The following is a 22,402-nucleotide window of genomic DNA, read 5'->3' as shown; positions in this document are numbered from 1 at the left end:
GACTTCTTCTTAACTTTTGGGATTAAAAAGTGTATAATTTCTTCACTCCTCATTATTAACCTGACCGCAGAAGCGATCTGCAGGGCATAGTTGAGTGTTTACGTTCTTTAATATTGACTGGGACTGGAGGGGAAATGTACTTTACTTCATGAAGACTTTACAGAGAGAGAAACTGGAGTCCCTGGTGAGTCAATCAGAGTTGACCTGAATTCAAACACACCGACACACATTGTGTGCTCTCTAAGAGCCTGTGCACTGTAAAGTAATCTGGATGTCTGGGGCAAATAAACACTTGTGGGAGTAATGCAAATAAACTTGTGGATTTGTCTGGGTTTGAAAAGTTCTAGTTGTTTACAGACATTTTAATGCAGAATTCTTACATACTATATCTTTAAATGAACGTATGGATTTGTCAATAGTTCGGTTTCCATCCTATGTTGCACAAATTTTAACAGATACTCCAGGAAACTGTCAAAAGAAAATGCCATTAATGTGCTTTTTTCATCTTATATCCTTTAGGCAAATATTAGGAGTTGGCCGCAAAATGAACAGTTTGTGGCACTTATTCTTGAGCTGGGTGCCATTAAACCATTGCGGTGGCCGAGTGTGCAGCAAGAGGTTGATAAAAGTCATTAAAATTTGAGGAACATTAGTCTTCTCATCATTGCATACGTATCTATTATTTTCAATCTTCTACCATTTTGCATCTCTTCAGTGGAGCGATAGTTACATTCAAGACACATGCTTCAGAGAATGCTTCGTTCAAACCTCATCACTTTGTTGCATTTTCCTTTTATCGACACTGAACAGAAAGACACAAAGAAACTGAACCGTGCATTACACCCCTACTGGTCTGTCAAGAATGTGTGGACCTAGCATTCAACGGGGCAGCTGTGGCTCCTTAAGTTGACATATTGCCTAACAAGATCCTCTGCTCTTCTCTGCAGCCGGTACCCGCACGTCTTGGTTCTGCTCCGACAGGTAACCCATCTGACATTCAAATGGAGACTTCCCTGTGAACAAGACCTGCGGGGTATTTGCAAATGCATTGATCCCACAAGAGCTGGGATTTTCGGAGTGGATGGATTGGATGCAGCCAGGCAGTGCAACATGGTTTCTCCTGATTACCTCCTCTCCATGTGCTCATTTGACTGAGAGGAGAGGAGCAAAAGGTGGGGGAAATGCAGTGACAGTTGCAAGGCAGAGGAAAGCCAGGAAATTAGAGATGAACTCTGGGCGAATAAAGAGATAACATCCTGTGGAGCCACATCATCCAGTGGTGGGTCACTGGGGCTGCTTCGTCATGAGTCCCAAGAGCGTGACAACAAAATTTCAAGCTACCCGCAATGACTACCATGTCTTTTCCTATATAGCTGAAACCAGAACCAGAGACGGAAATCTACGGTGGAGGAAAGCTCAGTTTGTGCTATGTGAAGGGCCCCGTATACTTCAAGTGTTCAACAGCAGCATAGTATTAAATGTATTAATGGAAGCAGCAATAGTTCTAAGCCTCCCATTCAACCACTGGTAGAAACTGGTGAACCCCATTACCCACTAATCCTATTTAACAGGGTTGGATTTGGGCCATTCCAACACTGCATTCACCTTTTCTGGCTCCGCACACATTGAAGAAGCCTCGAGGATGTATCACAGGAAGGAGACAAAGCCGTACAAAATTGTTTCAACCACTTTAGCTTGAGGAAAAGTTGTTGCCCTGAAGTCGTTTAAGCACTGAACCGATGCTGAACATGCTTGTGTTTGTTCTGGGAATGTGCCCGGATGATGTCCAGGAACACAAATACAAAAACCTTGGCATTTGCCATGCCGGAGAAGAACACCGAGTATTCACAGTGACAACAGGAGTGATGTGTCTCTCCCTGGATGTGCACAAGGTTACACATCCAGGGGAGTTGTGCTGATCAGTCTGGGTAAATAGTGGCTCCCTGGAGATGCTCAAATGCAGACACCAGCAGTTGGAGAAGACATTGATCTTTAATATTATGCAGGTGGTAGTAATCAAAACAGTGATGGATGCTGCTGTTGTTCATGCCCACAAAGTGAGGTGGGTGAGCTAAAGAATCTCCAGCCAGCAGCTTTTTTGATATGTCTGTAAATTTTGGCTTTCTATCAGGTACAGATGGGATGATAGTGGTGTCACGTGGTCCAGCTGAGCCTTGGGGTGGAAAGCAGACCATGAGAGGCCTCCTGGACACGTTATAGTCGGGATAACTAACACAAAGGACACTCCCAAAGCTGAGCAATAATATCAAAGTCATAAATATCCCCTGACCAGGAGACACCCAGGGGGATAGACCAGATGAAATGATATCTCCAACTGGTGACAACCCTCCTGGACCAGGATAAGTGAGATAGGAAAGAGATGAACTTTAACTGACGCCAGTGAGCATTCATCAAGGGCAGTGACCATAATGGCTCCCTCCAGACAGTAGAAGTGACTTCCCCAATCCCCACTCAGGAATACAGAGCATTATGGGCACCTGACCCAGACACAGACGGTGGACTTGAAATAGTCGGCGAATAAAGTAATGTATGCATTGATGCAGGAGGGTTCCAAGTAAATTCATTGTTGGTGTTGACTTTTCTATATGCTATGTTAGGTTCATCCTAACCTGCTAAATATGTGCATTTATTGACTGTGATTACCTCATGGGACCTGGAGTACCTATTTATAGGGACCTACTTAACTTAATGTATGCAGTCTTGTTGGGGAGGTAAATTCAATTATTGTTACTTAACATACGTATACATTTATGTAGTGTTTGCCCTTAGACTTTTACAAGGCCTTGCTGTATTTACTAAATGTTCTATTTATTGATTGATGCTTTTTTTCCCTTCTTTTACTTGCCATGTAAATGAATTCCTACAGATTTATCTATAATGTAACCTGTGTGATTTGGTAATGCATCTTTTTTAAAGTGCAGTTCAGTCTTTCAGGCTTTAAGCATTCAATTTATGTTAATCTACTCTTTTAATGTAAGCATTTTGGCATGACTCTTGTATAATTGATTGCCGTTTGGTATTTCTACCTTCCTATTGCACATGGGGAATGTGGGTGTATCTGAATTCACTGTGTTGGTCTTAGAACATCATAACTTAGTTGTTCCAGGACCAACATTTCAACTCCAGCAATTGCCCACATTAAAGTGTGTTTACAGGGTTTGGGGTGTAATAGTGCATATGTGGAAAAAAAATAGTATAAAGACTTTTGTGGCTCCAGATGAAGCTAAAAGTGATCTGATAAATTGCCTCCAGTGATGTCACTCAGTGCCTAAGGTGCATTGTGGGTAATGTAGGCGCCAGGTTTTGAAAAGGAGGAAGAATGCGTTACCCTTTAACAAAAAGCAACAAAGTCAAAAATTGGAGCTCGCTGTTGTAGCTGAATGGATTGAGTGCAGGACTCTCACTTGGAAGACCAGGATTCATATCCCATATGGAAAATATTGTTATACTGTTCACTTATTATTTTTTACACCAAGTTCTCTTTTCCATTGCCATTCTTTTAGGAGGACATGCTCTGGGTTACATATTTTCCTTTCACAATGTTTAACATGTGTTTGATGTACATATTATTCTGGTCATTCCCCCCAATGTCACAAAGCTGTGACATGACAAATACATGATTGGTCTGTTGCAATGATGGTCCTGGAGCAGCATTAATTATGATGTTCCAGGAACAGCACTGACAAAGCATTATCAGATTATGTGGACAATGTGATGGCTGTAGACTATTGTCATTGTCACAGACTGTGTGTGAGAATTTGATTGCAACTTTTGATCCTCTCATCCGTCTCCTACCCACCTGTCTAATGAAACAGAGGTACAAAGTGTTCTTCTGTTATAGAGTGTATCATCAATAGCTTGGTACTTGTATCGTCTGCACCACTGAAAATCTTGTTTCACCATGCTAATCTGTCTGCCACCAGGCTTCGACAAAGGTTCGAATTACAGCACAATGGACTCAAAGAACCAAGCTGATAGAGGAGGCAGAAAAGGATGAAGAGGGACAGCGATAGAAACCGAGGTGAAACAAGAGTGAATGGAAGATGGAGGTCACTCCAGTGTTGTGTCAAAGTTTGTTCTCCCATTGATATGTGTTTCCTCTTACCATCTTAGATCAGTAAGTAATTAAACCTGCCTACTTATAAATAGAACCGGGTGTTGTACTTTTCATGGCACCTTGGATTGTTATGATTTTTCATTTATATTCTTTCTTATCATAACCACGTCTTCACAAAACAAAGTGGTACACAAATGAAACCAATATTTCATCGACTCAAATTAATTCCTCAGCCGGAATTTTTCTTTTTTTTTCTTTCTTCGTGAGTCATCAAATGCTTGTGAGGGGTAAAACGAGCGCAGTGAATTCCTGGGAGGGAATGACTCTCGACAGCCTGTCAAGTTCAAAGGCGTCTTCAGAGCGGGACATTACCTCCACTCTCGAAACAGTAAACAATGCAGTCAGAGTCATTGTGCACATTAGGAAGCCGCTAATGAAGGATGTGATCTATACAGAAATATGAATAAGCATGGAGATGTCACAGTGCAGCAATTGTGTCAGTCATTTTCTTTTATTTATGAAAATAAATTGAGGAACCAACCTCGGGGTGATGCAAATTGTTATTGTGAAAAACATTGCATTCAAAATGGCACATTATTAGAGTCATTCACAGGATGTGAAGAGTTTTAAATGGAATCTAATTTTTTGCCATGAGCTATAAGCAGTTTACGCAGTAATGAATGGGGTTTCGGATCTTGAACGGTCTTTTACAGGCGCTTATATGAGTCACGTGAAAAGAGCAGCACATATACCTAATTTTTTCTCCTTTACCTCACCTCCCTCGTTCTTTCTCACTCTCCCCTATTTTCTTTCATCCCCGCAGAGGTGTATAATACACCTATAATATACGCACCGATTTTCAAGGGCTTTTAATCAGGCATTTTCAACAATACATAGATTTTCTCGAACTTGTCGATCACTCTTGGTTTCATTGTTGAAAGGAATCAGTCATGGCAGCCCTTAAATACTGTATGCCACAGAAGTACTTATCTTGAAGCAACAATGAAAGAGAAACCAAAGAGTGGCTCTGTATTTGTGGGTGTTCTTCTATGCGGCAACAAAAGAGGCTGCGTTCAGTGCCACTTTGAGAAAATTGGCGCCGCAAGAGACATCTAAATGTTTGATTAGCTCTTGAACAACTGCAGCTTGTTTCAAAATAGTTTTGATTATTGCAATTACAACAAAAATGAATCAAGGAAAATGGGGAAGTCGAGCTTTGATAATGTAAAATCACTGATTAGTCAATTAATCGATTAGTTGAAGTGAGGAACATTAATTGCCAATTGTTTTTGATAATCGATGAATTGTTTCAGTCATTTTTTAAAGAAAAATATGTGTCAAACATTTGCTGGTTCCATAGAGTCACTTTCAATGTAAAGATTGGCTGCTTTTCTAGTAAATTGAGTGTCTTTGGGTTTTGGATCGAGCCCTGCGGATAGAACAGTGTGCCGATATTACCGGCTGATATTGGCCTGTCACAGATATACCGGCAATTGTGTCATCTGATATGTGCCAACATTAAAACTTTCTTTTACAGACCGTAATACAGAAAAAAAAAGACATTTATAATTATCGTAAATGTACTTTTTCAGTGCTCCGACATCATTTTAGAAAATAAAGTTTATCGTTAAAATATAAAATATCCTGCCTCCAGTACATACATATGTATGTCACAAGTAATTAATAATATCAGAGCAAAATATGCATGTTTATGTATATTTTATGTTTATGTTTATGTATATTTTCTGTGTAAATATTAATTAATTAATAATAATAATTGAATTTTTCACTCCCAAATATCAGTTGTAGCATCAGCCCCCCAAATCCAGTATTGGTCGGGCTCTAGTGTTGGACAAAAAATAATTGTTATCTGCAGCCCCATTTTTGTGCTGCTTGTTTAAAACATATAATTAAACCGCATTGCATAGATATAGAAAATATCATGCACTCGTTGTGATATTGAGCTTTTGCACACTTTAAAACCCATTTATGATGCATTCTATTTATGATATTTGTTGCATGTCTGTCCATTGGGGCTGGACAACATATCCATAATATATTGTTACTGTGATAGGAGACTATATATGGTCTTGCATTTTGGATATGCAAAATGGCAAATGGCATACATGTTGTCTTTTCCTGGTTTTAAAGCTTTTTCTGAACTTACCAGACTCCTCCACTTGTTCTAATATTAACCTTTATCCACTTTGGTCATTAAATCGACATTACTGATGACTTTTAATCGAAAAATCTCTTTGTGTTAACATTTTGTGAAAGAGACATCCCCCACAGTATTGTATTGCAATAGTAATATCGAGATAAACTGCCAATTTAAAAAGTGCAAACCAATAAATGATCAGGGTTTTGACCTGAAGTGACCTCATACTGTCATCCCCCTGTGGATTCATTCTCACATAAACACAGAGACAAGTCCATGCTGCTGACTGCATCACACCCCATGTCTGTCTTATCCAGCTGCTGTGTTGCATACACTGTAAATACATCAGCCATAAAAAATACCAAACCTGGCTTGATTACGCTGCACCCTGAGTGTCCACCTCCCCCCACTCATATTCTGATATCAGTAAGTCACACTGGCCATAAAAGCCGGCTGGCAAAGCGCCTAAAGCACTACTGTCCCTTGTGAACAGTTAAATAAAGGATTCATCTACTGCCCATGGAAGTATCGAGTTGAAGTAGTGCTCTAACTCGCCCATAAATTATGAGCCAGGTGTTTGGTTTGTTTTGCTCTTGTGTGCCGCTGCTGGAAGACACCGGGGTGGCGCCTCTCTCCCTCCCTCCTCTCATCCTCTGCCTCCCTCCATCTCACCGCTCCCTGGGGTGTGTCTGTGGCATCGCCTCTCCTCTCCTCTCCTCTCCGTGTGTGTGCGTGTATGCGCGCTGCTGTTGCGCGCCGCCTCCTCCCTCTGCCTCCTATCTGCATCTGCTGCAGAGCTCAGCCAACACGCATCTCTTTTCTCTCTCTGCGCTCTCTCTCTCTCTTGTTTTCCCACTACCTACATATTTCTGCCCACCACAATCTTTTCTTTTTCTTTTTTGGGTGCTGATGAGGGGAGTCAGTGTGGGGGGGTTTAGCAGAGAGAGAGAGAGAGAGAGAGAGAGAGAGAGAGATGGGGCACTCACTAGTCGTCACTTTGGAGTATTGGGGACGGCGGTGAACCGGAGGAGAGCGCCGGATGGGTTAGGAGCCGTGAAACCCACATCACTCACCGCGGATTGAGCAAGCTCCCCTCCTCCTCCCTCCCTCCCTCCCTCCACCCTCTCTCTCCCTCTCTGTCTCTCCCTAGTCTGCAGCCTCCAAGAACAGCCGCCGCATCATTTTTTCAGAGCAGCAGCAGCAGCAGCAGCAGCAGCCCCCTCCCTCCCTGCCTGCCTGCCTGCCTCCATCCTCTCTCCATCTCCCTTCTCCTCTGCTGCTTGCACCACTGTGGGAATGCAGCGGAGGTAAACGCATCGTGGAGGATTCTTCTTTTATCTTCTTCTTCTTCTTCTTCCTCCTCCTCGGATCTATCATCAGCTGCGGGCGCACAGCTGTGGAGACGCGCGGCTGTCACCAAAAATCAGAGTAGAGTGGGGGTGGTGGACCCGGATCAGTTTTGGATTTTACCCCACACCGTCTCACCGGTGGAGCACAAACCCCCGATCCCACTTCCCGCCCTGCCTCGCTTCAGTTTCGGTCTCTCTCTCTCTCACACGCACACCGACTGGATTACCTGCAGCTGGAGCGGACCGATATTTAAAAAAAAGAAGAAATAAAAAAAGGGTGGCCAGGGGGCATGGAGAACTGAGGAGCCATCAGAGAGGGAAAACTTGACAAAGACACCTGACAGAGAGAGGGAGAGGAGGGAGGAAGCTCTCCGAGAAGGTCAAACGGACTCAGCTGACACCTTAAAAGAATAACGGATTAAAGGAACAATCCGTGGTTTTGCGTTTTAAGGACCCTATGCGGCCGATAATCAACCAATTGAGAGTGGAGCAGGGTGCCGCCGGAGCCTGGGTTGTTGATCTACGCACGCACACACACGCACGCACATGGATTTACAGCTCCGGTCTGAAGCGGATCGATATCCTTCCCCCTTCTTCTTCATCTTCTTCTCCTGCTTTTTTTTTTTATTAATTTTTTTTTCTCCAACCGTCGGCTTTTTTTAACAAGGGAGGAGTGAAGCATCCTGGGATTTATCATCGCTTCGTTAGCGCTGAACTACAGTGAGGCGCCCCCTCGCTTCGCTCTCTCACCTGTCCATAACCTGTATGCTCGTGTGGAAGTGTGTGTGTGTGTTTTTCTCTCTTGTGCATAGCCTTTGTGTGTGTGTGTGTGTGTGTTGTGTGTGTGCGCTCGCTCGTTGTGTGTGTGTGTGTGTGTGTGTTTGGTTTGTTGTCCGCCAGAGGGAGTGTAGGCTATATTGCTTGTGTATGCATTTGAGTGCTGTGCCAGCTTTTAATTAGTCGTACGTGACTGTGAGTGATTGTGTCTGCTTGTGCTTGTTGTGCATACGTTCATGGTTTAGGTTTGTGCATGTAGATGTTTATATATATATATATCTTCATATGTATAGGGAGGATATAGGCATTGTGTGGGTAGTTACTTAAGATGCCCAGCATTTCTCCTGCACCACACCCCCTTCCTCGTATTCGCCCTTGTAACATTTGGCCACCTGTTTGACCCCCTTCGACACTCCAAGAGACGAACATCTCCGGCAGGATGAGTGAGCGCTCCGGTGCAAGCACTCTAGCGGCCATGACGCTGGAGGAACCAGGGGCTGAGCAAGCGTCTCCCCGAGCCCCGGGCCCCCTCCGCTGCGGCCCCTGCGCCGTGTGGCCTCGCCAGCAGACGTGGCTGTGTGCCGTGCCCCTGGTAATGGGCTTTGTTGGACTGGGACTCAGTCTCATGCTGTTGAAATGGATTGTGGTAGGATCTGTCCAAGACTATGTCCCCACAGATCTGGTGGATCCTAAAGGTAGCATTGGACAGGACCCTATATTTCTCTCTAAACCCAGTGCCATGCCCAAGGGGCCCGACATTCCCACCGCCACCACGACTTCAGCTGCCTCTACCACGGCGATGGTGTCGACTACCACGCCGCTAGCCGCGGATGGTACGGCCCCAGCGCCAAGAACTCGATCGGGGCCGCCAGCAAATCACTCAGCCAATGGCAGCACTGCCAACGGGGATGGCAACCGGGCCCCACACCTTCACAACCGTGTCGGCACCCGCATTAGCGGCGGGACAGTGGTTACTACTTCAACCACTCGCGCCACCCGACTCACTCCACCACCCAGTGGTAAGGAGGTCACCCCTCGCAGCACAGTTAGAAAAGGGAGCAGCGCCAGTAATGGACGTAACGGAGCATCTAACTCAAAGCCGGGGCAGACCTCTGCTACCATCACCACCACAGCACCCACCACAACTACAGCTACTGTGAAGACCACTGCTAAGGTGCAGCCAACCACCTCCCAGCCGGCAGCCCCGGTCAAGCCCACGTCACGCTGGAATCACGGGCGCCCAGGAAAGGGCCCAGCCACACGCCCACACCACCGCTTCCGAACACGTAAGTTCCCTTTTTTTGGGTGTATAGAGTTGTTTGAGTAAGTGCGGTTGTACGAGGGTATCTGTGGAGCTTGAGATGAGTGTTTCACAAGAGCTCTTTTCTGGGCCTAATGGTATGGCACTATACAGTAGCTGCCAGTTATCACATATAACTGTATCCATGGGTAAAAAAAAAAAATGGAAAAAAACCCTCTTTTGTCTGATATGATTTGATATGACTCATGGTCTGAGAATATAAATTATTTCCTTTTATATCCACATGGAAAGTGGATACTCCAGCAGCTTAACATTAATCGTATTCATTAGCACAGACAGATATCAGGGGATATTCTCCGTATTTTCACCCCTCTCGTCTTTATCTTTTACTTGTGCATTAATCCGATATGAATCTTACCTCCGGAGGAGTTTTTTTTTCCTCCGCACACTGGTTTAAGTACCATTAAAGGCAGGGCCCCGTCTGGCAGAATTTGTTTTGTCTGCTCGAGTTGGGATGTTAAAGCTTTGTGATATGTCCTGTGACTAAGGACAGCATATTTGTGTTATGAAAACAAATAACAGGAGCTGGTGAGGTGTCGAAGTGGGAGAAAGGTTAGCTCTCACCTCCTGTCTAGAGGAATCAGATATAGCAAGGCCACACATCTCATTTAGATGAGAGGATACTGGGAGCAGAGTGTCGCAGGTACTGCTTTCACACTGCGGGGATGATGCTGAGAGAGAAACAGGCTCAGAGGGGAAAATAGATGGATACGGGGATGAGAATGAGGTTGCAGGGGACAAGTGGATACAGATGAGAGAGGCAATGGAGGGAAGGAGGGAAAAAATACTTTGCAAAACAACATAAAAACTGAAGAGGGAGGTGAAGGACGGAAGAGAATGCAGGAAGCACAACAAAGCAGGAGAATGGAGAGTGGGAGCCGGGAAGAGAAGCTGTGTGAGAGAGATGGCAGATGGAGTGGGCTAAGTGAGGGAAAGGCTTGAGGGAGATAGAGGCTATAAAGCAGGGGAGCTGTGAATTTTGCATATTTAGCATTGTGTAAAGAAAGAAGGCTTCCTGATTATTCATTCCACAAGGGGCATGTTTTTAACATCACAAGGTATCTTTTTGCAGACGTGGGTGGGGCAGGATGCGAGGGTAATCATGAGTACGGACTGTGTGGAATATTTTCCTTTTTTCTCAAACTCCGGGCTCTATTTTATATCAAATTCTGTTGGAACATGGGATTTAATTGGCGGCTTTGATTTTAAACCCCCTTTTGGCTCATAATCATCCATATTTAATTGCAGATTCACCTTATTCCGATTGTTTTTCCGATGCAAAGCATCCAGCGACAAACAAGTTCTGTGATCAACATGTCATGGAACAACCATCAGCTAAATGGTTTTACCATGGGAGGGGATTATTTAATAGCTGTTTTCCTGTTGTTGTGTTTTTCAGCAAAGTGCACTTGAGGACAATGACAAAAACATCAATATGAAAACTGATACCTTCTGTTTTTCCACATTTCTGGTATTAGTCATATGTGTGGACAGCAGTTCCGGTTGACTACATAGATCCTCTCGTTTGTCAGTTCGGCGCGTCACTGGCATCGATTCCACAGGCAAACAGTGATCAAGTGACACAATTTTCTTCTTCTTTACCTCAAGGCAAAAATATTTTCAGCAAAGGAGGTTGGACATTGGATATTAAACCATTCGTACTCAGCTGTGCAGAAAATAACTGAGGGAGAACATTGGCTGTGGTCGGCTCAAATTCACCCAGCAACAATGGATTCCAGTGGCAGCAGAAGTGTAGAGATCTGAGTCTGACTGTTATAACGGGTGGCTGATAATATAGGTCGATATTGGCCTATCACAGATACATTGGTATCGGCGTATATGTTTTCTGATATGTGCTAACATGACATGTTTTCTATAAAGATTATAATGCAGAAAAAAATATCAATACCAGAAGTTTTTAAATCCTTAAAGGAAACGTATTATGCTCATTTTAAGGTTCATAATTTTATTTTGGGTTGCTACTAGAATAGGTTTACATGCTTTAGCGCTCAAAAAACACATTTCTCATACTGAAACACTCTGTTTTAGCTCCTGTCTCTTTAAAGGTCCCCCCTTCCCCGAATGCCCAGTCTACTCTGATTGGTCAGCTCACACACGCCTGAGCCAGCACTGCTCACCTTGTCTCCGCCCGGCTCTGTCGTGTTTTGAGCCTCTAGTTAGCTTCACTTCTACCCTGGATATAGGCACACATTGTGCAAATGTGTGACATGGTGATGTAGTGTGATGTCACAAAGTTAAGAAATTAAAGGCGGGACTACTGACGAGCTGTTTCAGGAGCAGTGTTTGCTTTGGGAGAAAGGGTGTCCCATTGGACTCGTTAACTTTCAAGACTTTGACATGCACAAGAACCAATACTACACACTGAAGGAAAGGGGAAAAAAAACAGAAAAGCAAAGTAGGTCTCCTTTAATATCAGTATCGGCATCGGCCGAAAAATCAAGTTTGGTCAGACTCTCACAGAATTGTTCGTAGACTCCTCCTGCAGCATAGTCCACTGCTCCGGAGCCAATTACGTCACTCGACAAAGAGCTGCCAAACAGCGGAAAGCTGCCAAATCGGGCAGCCTCCTTGTGTGCACACATCTGTCTGTACTGTATAATATAAAAGGGCACTGCCTTCAAAAGCTAAAGCATACTAAAGCTGCCCCCAATTAATAAAAGCCTTCACATATGCAAGTATTTTTCAGTGGAGGCTGATGTTGTTGATAAGTCTCCAGCCTACATATTGACATCACACAGAGTGGGCTGACATTTCTGCCCACTTGTGGAAATTTTATTCATCTATTTAGTAAATATCTGTCAGGCAACATGTGGCGCTTTACAGGCACCAAAACACATCTCTGCTGTGCTCACAGATTTAAAATCAAAGGGGATAGATTTTGCCGTCAGGAAACTCTCTGTTTCCAAATGTAAAGCAAATCTTAAAAAGTACAGGCCAAAGCCTTTTAACCTAAAGTACAGGGGAACTAATGAAGGACGTGAACTCTCAGCTCCTTTTGTGTTTGCCAAAAACGTCACCGTGGTTGTCAGCTAAAGCACCTGGTTGCCAGGGTGCTTAAGCTGACAGCCAAGGTGACGTTTGGTCTAAGTTAAGGATGTCAGTAATAAAAAACTTCATATTTGTAGAAATAGATCCTGCGGGTCTGATTACTCATTGAGCAAGGCCATTAGCACATTCTACAAAGCAGTTAAAAATGCAGAAAGACGTTTTTGGGAAGCATTCGGTAGAGACTGCTGTGTATCATGGTACCAGCTCATGTGATATTTTAGGTATTGTGACGCAGCGAATCTATCTTTATCATCTGACATTTCAACAATATGAAGTCTTTCAATTGCTTGGGGTCTTACTCAGTTACCGTCTAGTCTCATGGCCTAGAATGTGTGCATGAGTGAATGGCTGCCACTGGTGACTTTAGGCTGAAACATCTGTGGCAGAAATCTGAATTAATCAGTTGCTTTTTGCTCATCAAGAAGCAGTAGAAATCCTCGTATAGTCAGGAGGTCTTCCTCGTCCTACAAAAAGACATTTGATTTCACAGAGGGCCGCCTCTTCATGGAGTCCTGATTGGATTAAGTGGGCAGGGATACCAGAAAGTTTATTTCCTCCTTTACTGCATGAGCAAGGGGAGGAGAGACATGGGTTACTGATTAAACACTCTTCAACAGTGGTTCCTGTTGTAATATAGAGCTATTTAACACTTGTTTTGATAAAAATATATCGCTTATATTCACCAGTTGCATTTGGTACATCTATGTTTAGAAGCTTATTTTTTATCTGGGCAACAACTGTAGCTGTAAATCCACTGGTTTATACAAAGCATGCCCATAAAATAGGCTATTAAATCATCATGGCATCCGCTCTGTTTGTAAATGATTTGATTTTCTTGAATGAAGTCAGTTCAAACAACAGTATGGCAAGAATTGAATGCTAAGTGTTCACTGTCATCGCCAATTCTGTTAACCCAAGGTCACGCTGAGCATTTTTGTGGCTTTGTCATTCTGCCATGCATCCAATATTGAAACATGGGTGAAGATATGGAGTCATTCTCTTTACTGAATATTATTTGTATCCACAGAACCGTTTTGTACAGCTTTTACGTGCTGTGTTATATATACACAGCAGTGACACAGTGTTCTTAAGGGAAACACCAGCCATTTATGAAGATAACTCGTGGACGTCTTCTGAAGCGTGGCTTGTGATAGCATGTAGAGTTGTGCAATGCTGCGTATTTTAAGTGTAATCATCCACAGAAAGTGTCTCAGCTGATGATGAAACGCTCTGTAAAACATGCCTTCAGGTGCATTTGTCTTTACCCACAGCCAACTGATCTCATATTTAATTTGAAGTTGTGTGCTAATGCAGTCATACTGTATGGTCTCGGGTTTCAAATAACCTGCACTGCATGCAGGAGGCAGAATCAGTGTTTTTTCCTCTGCTCCACTCTATTGCTCTTGCTGCTGCTGTTTGTGTCCTGAAGGAGAGACGGGCTCCGTCTGTTGGGGATAAAGACATATTTTACCTTTGCCTTTGTCTTCTTTTTCTCTTCTTTCTCCCTCTATCCCCGCGGTTATTGTGTCCGCTCTCCGTGTCATTGTATTCCCCATCTATTTTTGCATTGCTTTTGTGTTTTCTATCTTCTTTTCGTACGTTAGCTCCTCGGCTCGCATTCATGAGCATGTGGGCCGACTCAGGAAAAAAAACCAAAAAAAAACTGGCACACTTCTGAGCACAACGACAAGCATGTAGTGTGTGTGTGTGCTCATACTCATGAATCTATCATCTGGGTTTTTTGTATCTGAGGCTATTATGTATCCGACTCCACTCTCAACACACAAGCCCCATTGGCTCAGAAGTAGGGAAATAACAGGCGAATGGAGCAGTGCACAATGATTGCCTGTTGGGAAACCATGGGACGCGGTGTTGGCTCAGGGCCCTTTCCACCCTCCTCTTTGGTTGTAAGAAATCTTCCATAGTTAAGTGTGGTTGTGATTCCGTGCACATCTCACTAGCCTGAGTCCAGACTTGTGAATCGCCAGCCACATTGATATTTTTGTCAGGCGATTCTAAAGGTCTGGCGATGCTCAAATCAACCCAGTCAGTCAGCGCCTTTCATAGGTGGGACCCGTTTTGGAAAGAGCGTCATCTGTGCGAGAGCCAGACGCAGCTACCAAGGCTTCTGCAAATCAACAGACTGAAACAACGGCCATTAAATCAGAACAGCTGTGCACTGAAGGCATTTAAAAAAAAAGGAAAAGAAACATGAAAAAACGTTGTTGCCGCTCCTCCCTTGGGTTTAATTTATCAGCTGGCTCCTTTGGCACTTAAGAAAATGCTTCTTAAGGATTCAGTGCTTATAGTTAGTCCTACATCTCGCTTTAAGATGTTCCTGAATTCTTGACTTTGTTATCACTTCTCTATCCGGGCAGATTAATTTGGCTTAAATGACTTCGATCAGCGCGTTAGAGCTGACTACTGTAGCCACCGCTAATGCAGATTCGGTGCCGTCTTAGAGTGACGTCAAGCAGATGAGCGAGGGATCCCTCAGTGACAGCGATTGGGTCAGAGCAAAATAAACTCCCTCCCCAAACAGAAAACGGCTTAACAAGAGGCCAATGTCAAACTGAGTACTGGGGCGGTAACGAAATGGCATTTCAGCCTGAATAAGAGGTTAGCATCGTACATTTATGGAGTCAAAAGCCAGTTAGATATTGTCCCTCAGCTGATTTTTTCTCCGGGATAGGAAAACACAGTAGAGCAACCTTTTTTTTCCCTGATGTCACAGAAAAAAAAAAGAACAGAAATGGATGTTTTTTTCTTGACACGCAAGCCCTGTTTTTTTTTGTTTGTTTTTTCCTGACTATACATGAAGCCTGCACAAAGTACTACTGTAGGACCAGTGGAGCATGTAAGGGGGATTAAAAACAAAGATATAAATCCAGTTTGCCTCTCTCTCTCTCTCTCTCTCTGTCTCTCTCTCTCTCTCTCCAGGGAGGTCAGGCTCAGATTTGCCAGGCTGCCTCTGAGGCCCCTCTGTCTCTCCTGAGACACGCTCTGCTTGTTCGTTGAGGCTGGCCCAAGCAGGGCTGCCTCTGCACAGTGTGTGTGTGTGCAGCTGCACCGATTTACAAATACCTTCCTGGTTGGAAAGCAAGCTCTCGCGCCCCTGGTCCTATCATTTTAGGCCCTTAAAGTTATTAAGGACCATTTTAACGCAAACTGTCTCTTGGCCTCGACATGTGACTTGCAGATCTACAGTTACACAAACCTTGCTGTAAGCCTCAGAAGATTAGCTCGATGGTGCAATTTGATGTTAACACACTGAGTAATACTTTCAAAGACGCTTTTTTCTTTAGCAGCGGAGCGGGTGCCAGGGGCTGTCAGTCACAGTGAATATGACTTTGCTCTTCGAAAATACCTGTCGTACATGACTGCAATACAGATGTGACTGGTTTCTGGTGACCTCATTGATGTGGTTTTTAAAGAAGCTTAATTATTTAAAATGAACGGGGAGTTATTTCAGTATCCATAGAGTGCTTGCATGAATGTTACCAGAAAAAGAAATTATTCATATAAGCATCACTCGAGGAGGCATTAGCAAGACAGTGCCTTCAGGCATGCTACAGTACATTTAATTCCTGTGATACTGTCAACCATATGACATCCATTATTGTTGCATTGTGCCAAAAATATACATATACAGTCAAAAACAAAGAGCTTTGACGAATTAATTGGACATATTTCTTGAACTATCCTAATAATATTGGCGGACTCATCAGGCAGTAAAAGATGTGCATATATTTTGCACATGCAGATGAAGAAAACCGTGCAGCACTCTGCTGTGTTTGCCCGGAACGTCTAGCTAGCAGAGACACTTGACACTGATGGGCGCCAATTACAAAGCAGAATACATCTGTGTATTCAGTGGGGTGAGCCTGCAGACAAATTATCCGAGAGTGACAGGCCAGTGAATGCTGAAAATTTTGTGGGAATTGATCTCATGCCCTTTCCATTGCTAGTGCCGTGCTCTACCCACTGAACCTCACAGAATCAATAAGGAAGAGGCAGGGACAGAACACCTAGTAAGGATGGCTGAGGGAGACAGAGAGAGGGGAGAGAGCAGGAGGACAGAAATGGGGTGTGTTGGATACAAAAGAGAGGGAAAAAAAGAATTTATTTGGGGCAAAGACTGTCAAAAACCATAAGAGCATGCTCCAGAAGTAAGAATCCAGCTGCAAGGTAAAGGCATATTCTCATCACAGTCGAGTGAATGAGCCTCGGCCAGACATTTCACATATCTCAAACCACCATTCTACCCGCTCCATTGTTATCTCGCTCATTTTTATGCAGATTGCCCTCAAGGTATTATCCATATTTGAATTTTCAAGTATTTCACTTCAATCCTGTCACCACAATGTCAGCATGATGTATCTTATACAGAAGGTCTGTGTAAATCAGCGGAGGTTATCTGTGGATTATATGATATTATACATTATACATGCATTTTAAGGCACCAAAGGCATGTGCGTGTATAAAATACTGTGCTATGCAGCACACTAACTTCTGGTGGGAGTAAGTAACCATTGTAGAGCTGAACCATTAGTTGCTCAAAAGGGAAATTCATCTGTCTTCATAATTGATTACTTACATCCACAAAGAGGTTATGTATCTGTTTGTTGGTCTGTTGGTTTTCCAACCGGATTTCACAAAAACTACTAAATGGATTTTACGAAACTTGGATGGAGGGTGGATGGTTGCTGAGTGCCATTCGAGTTGTTTCTGTAATTTTTTAGGCAAAATTGGCAATCAGTCTCTGGTTCCATCTAAAGTGAGGATTTAAATGAAAGAATATTGATTGTCATTAGGTTTGGTGGGAAAACAGGCATTCTCTCCATGCCATTTGGTTCTTGGAAATTATACTTCTGTTTTCTATATTAAAAGGTCCCATATTATACTGTTTTTCATCAATGTTACACAGCTGTCAGAGGTTCAACAACACTGTATTCGAAATGTATTGCCCCAAACCCATCCTGGTCCTGAATTTCAGCTGTCGCTCAACTGAGCTCTACTGAGAGCAGGCTGTTTCTGTGCCTGCACCTTTAATGCTAATGAGCTCCGTCCTGCTACACGCCCCTCTCAGGGAGAGGATGCCGCTGACGCTAGCGGTAGCATGCGCTAATGTTTACGGTGGATGTATCGCTATGGCTCGCCGATATGCTGTCGTTCAACCATACCAGTTTGACCCAGAATCGGACCCAGAAGGAGAGGCTCAGAAAAATACAGACTCTGCGGCTGCAGCAGGACTCCACAACACAACCACCCGGCTCCCATCCCCCACTGACCTGCAACAGGTAACATCTAAACACAGCTAGTGAAAGCTGCGTTTGTCTCCAACACTGTCTCCAAAAACTTGGACACTGTTCGCATAGTCTCTGTCTCCAGTCTGCACATGTTTCCAGACTTTTCACTGTGACAACCGAGCTCCCTCGTAATGTTATTAACATTAAACTCGCTTCAAACGCCGCTGCATAGCGGACCGAAGCGGAGCTAACTAGTTAGCCAATTTCAAGCTGACGTCACCATACTCGTAGGCAACTGTCAAATACTATCAAAACGTGGCGACACTTACCTGTGGCTCGGGTGCAGTCGCTGGGTCCCGTATGGTTGGGACTGATCCATTTACGAGGGTCACTGTCGAGGCAAAGCCAGGTCTGTACTGACCCTCGTTACTGAAGCAGTCCGAGCAGATTTTGCAGAGCAATTTGCGTGTCTAGCTCTGAGCGACGACATTGCGAAACACTTATCTTACCGCTCGACACACCGACCTTCACCTCGGGGATGAACGCCCTCCTCTCGGACATCTCCGGGGAGAGGGGGAGTGTTTTCGCGCAGAGGAGGCCGGCATATGTCTCGTTTTACCAGCAGGTGGGCTGCAGAGACCATGCAGGACTCGTTTGCTTTCCTCATTCTGGGAGTTGGTAGGCTCAGGGAGGACCAGTTTATATATGGAGAGACCAGGGAAAACGTGTTTTTCATAATATGGGACCTTTAAACAATAAATAAATAATGTAGAAAATAAGGGTTGAAAGTAATTGAGGATGAAGATGATCATTTGTTGCAGTCCTGAACCCTTGTATAACAAGAAAACCAGTGCTGTAGTAGTCTCATGTGGTCACACGAAGGTGAATCTGCTACCAAACTGTGTCATGTTGGCTTAACGGGCCAAAGCAGAGCCTACAGTGCAACATCCGAGATTGGAAACCTTGGACTTTAGTTGCGTGCTATCCTTCCTCGCACAAGCAGACATTTGATCCTTGAGTTGAGCCTCTTAGGCAACACTTCCTCTCAGGCTATGTTAAGATCCCTCCTCCTTTAGTTGATTTGGCAGACCCTAACCACGAACATGACCCCACCCTTAACCTTTTTATAACCTAAAGCATACAGAGCTTGTTGGGGGTGCTAAAAGGAGTGGGACTGAGTGCTTCCAGAGGGACTTTGGCTCAACAAAACAACAAGGTCCTGACTTATCTCTTTCTCTTTGTGTGAGTTTCTTGTTGCTCTTCAGTGTTTACTCTGTCGTACAGTCAAGATACAAAAGGTACAAAAAAGAAAGACAGCAAAAATCTCACCACAATACAAGAACAAGATCCAACAATGTACCTGATCTTGTGGTCATAAATGATTCATTATCCAGCCAGTTCTGTCTAATAAAACAAATACGGTGCTGATTACATCCCATGCACTGTGTGCATATGCAGTTATACCAGGAAAAATTTGTGTTGCTGCTGTAAGAGATATCTTGAGAAATGTATTTGATGCCTTTGAGTGTCATTTGACCCATAGATTGGCAGAGGAGAAGCTTGCCTACTGTAAGTACTGACTGAGGCCATCTTAGGGCTTCTTAATGTCACCGTGTGATTTATGTAGACAAAATGTCCACCGGGAGGTGGCACAGAGAAGGAGAGGGAGAGCGGGCAGGGGGGTGGGCTGAAATATTAATGTATGGGAAGAGAAACATGTGGATTGTGTGTTGCCGGAAGTGTGAATAATTGATGAGGCTTCCCTTTTATAAAGTGCTTGAGATGTCCCATACTCAGTGGTCTAATGGCAGACACATGGTATTGGGTTTTACTGTTCCACAGTTGGCCGTTCGGAGGCAAGGGCACCAATAGTCATAAGCGACTTTTCATAACATTAGGTCCCTGGAAACGTAATCAGTATTTCTTTAAATTCGCATTCGACTTCTTTTTGCTCATCTCATCCCATAAACGCGGCCCCTTCCCCCACAGAGTTAATGGTTACTAATGATTCCACAGAGAAATAAAGGTGTTCGTAGCCCGAGGAAAGAAATAATCCTAATTGAAAGTAAACAGTAGGATCATTATTGTCTCTGAACATGACTCCCTCACTTTATATCTTTTCAAATTGGAAGAAATGGAGAGTAGAGAGCAATTTTAAAGACAGGGTTTAGTGGTGGTAGTGGTGTGTGTGTGTGTGTGTGTGTGTGTGTGTGTATGTGTGCTGGGGGAGTACTCACTAATTCACTCATTTTAATCACACGCTGTCATGCCTACTTACCCACAAGTCTGCTGCTACCATGCTTTTTTTTTTGCATTTTAGGAATGGGTACTAAGTATTGGCCTGCTTCTAATCCACAAAAACCCAGTCATTCTTTCACTCATTCACTCATTCATCCATTCCAGGACACAGTGACTTGCTGATAGCTCAAGGGGCACTGAGATATAGTAGTGCATGTGGCTGTGGCAGCGCAGAGAGGATTACAGTCCATCATATCTGATCTGAGACTGTTAGATCCCAATATTGAATTACGGACCCTGCGGGGTCTCTGGTTCCGTTATCAATTTGCAAACGAAAAACGCAGAAAGGAAGGGGATGAGAGCTGGGGGGTGCATGTGTGTGTGGCCTTGAGGCAGGTTTTTGGTGGGATGTGATGAATCTAATAACAGCCATTTTTCCAGGGGGACTGCAAGTGGAAACACAACTAGGGTGCCATGTGTGATTTAGGCATTATGGAGCTTGAGTTCTTCCCTATTCAGTTGGATATGCGGTCCCATTTTGGAGGGATTACAGCTGCAGTGGCTGCATAAAGCCTTCATTAACCATTATAAAAACATATTTATGGCCCATATATCCTTTAAAACAACATTTTAAAAGCTGTGTGAGGGGTTGTAAAAGGAGGGCACTGTGTGTAAGCTTTTAAGACGCGCATGATTATTGATGTTTTTGAGATATAATGTGTAATATTTCTGCATTGAATTGTCAAAAAACAACTACTGTTACATATTTTGTTGAGTTGTGTACTTAAATTATCTCAAATGTTTCCAAAAATGCTCAAACTCAAATACTTCCTTAATTTTATTCAAGTTAGTGTTGTATTTCATTTGGTTGCCTGTTGCTATAACCTCCAGTCAAACACCAGATGATATATCAGAGAGTGAGGATGGAAGCTGACAAACATGAATACACATAACATCACACGGGGACCGCTGGTGCCCCACCGCACACTGATGGTGCCCTTTATATTTTCTGCCCCTGCCCCTCAAACATCCTGAGTACGCCACTGCATTATGTGGATAAAACATTGATACATGACCTCATCCATGAACATTTCTGCCTGATTTTCATTGGCAATGACAATTTTTTATAAACAAAGACAACAACTCCCATGATCCAACGCTACCTAATGACGTCATCAAACTACGTCTTTACTACATCCTTATGTGCAGAAATGACATGCTGTGCGTTTAAAAAGATCGTAAAGTAGCATAGCTGCAACGATTGATCCTCTCTCCCACAGAAATCACTGCTCCTGAAACGCCTCACCAGCAGTCCCACCTTTAATTCCGTGACTTTATGACATCACACTACGCCACCATGTCACATGTTTGTCATGATTTAAGCCTAGTGGCTAGTTTGGCAGCTAAGAATTGATTAAGCGCAGCTGCCATGTTGTTGTTAGCGGTGCTGACTCAGGCGTGTAAGAGCTGACCAATCAGAGAAGACTGGGTATTCAGGAGGGGGGCGAGGGGGGTATGAGAAAACTGATGTGCTATTCTAGTAGTAACCCAAAATAAAATGATGGACCTGATAATGACAATGATATGTCTCCTTTAAATTAATCCCCAACTATTATGATAATCAATTAACAGGTAGTCTTTGGTTTATGGACAAAACAAGACATTTGACAATGTCTTCTCGGGCCTTTGGAAACACATTTGGACATTTTCACTATCTTCTGACATTTTATAGACCGATCTAGTTGCAGCCTTAAACAATTCATATAGAAAAGGTCTCAGCCACTCTCTGCCACAGTGTTACTTTCAACCTTGCACTAATCTCGCTGGCCTGAAAATAGAGAGAGAAACTTCCCTGCATCCAAACTGCGTGATGTGTACTGTCACGACTTCAAACGTAGGTACACGCGGCATGTGGAACATGATTTCTCACTAGCCCTGCTTCGCACATAGCATCTGGGAACATGACGAGCCTGCAGGAAAGTGTGGATTGCGGAGGTTGCAGCAGTCGGATTGATTCACTGCAATGTGTGGCCTGCTGCCACCCCCAGTGACGGGAAATGTGCCATGGTGCCCCGGTTGAGATGGAGAGGCTTGTTGTGGCTTGTGTTGGTGGAGGTGGAGATGGAGGTCACCTTTCTCTCTTTCTCTTTCTCTCTCTCTCTC

At 43.8% G+C, this 22,402-nt stretch overlaps 1 protein-coding gene across 1 annotated transcript in view; it reads left to right on the top strand.

The window, feature by feature from the left end:
- Positions 1 to 8,801: 8,801 nt before the first annotated feature.
- Positions 8,802 to 22,402, top strand: part of nrg3b (neuregulin 3b) — a 215,465-nt gene continuing 201,864 nt past the window's right edge. Inside the window, exon 1 of the mRNA XM_073490152.1 lies at positions 8,802 to 9,648. Within this exon, the coding sequence (XP_073346253.1) occupies positions 8,802 to 9,648 (847 nt within the window). The remainder of the gene's footprint in view (positions 9,649 to 22,402) is intronic.

This window comes from Pagrus major, chromosome 20 (genome assembly GCF_040436345.1).
Source record: "Pagrus major chromosome 20, Pma_NU_1.0".
Taxonomy (NCBI): Eukaryota; Metazoa; Chordata; class Actinopteri; order Spariformes; family Sparidae; genus Pagrus; species Pagrus major.
Note: the sequence above shows the minus strand (reverse complement) of the source record. Positions and strands in the feature narration are given on the sequence as shown.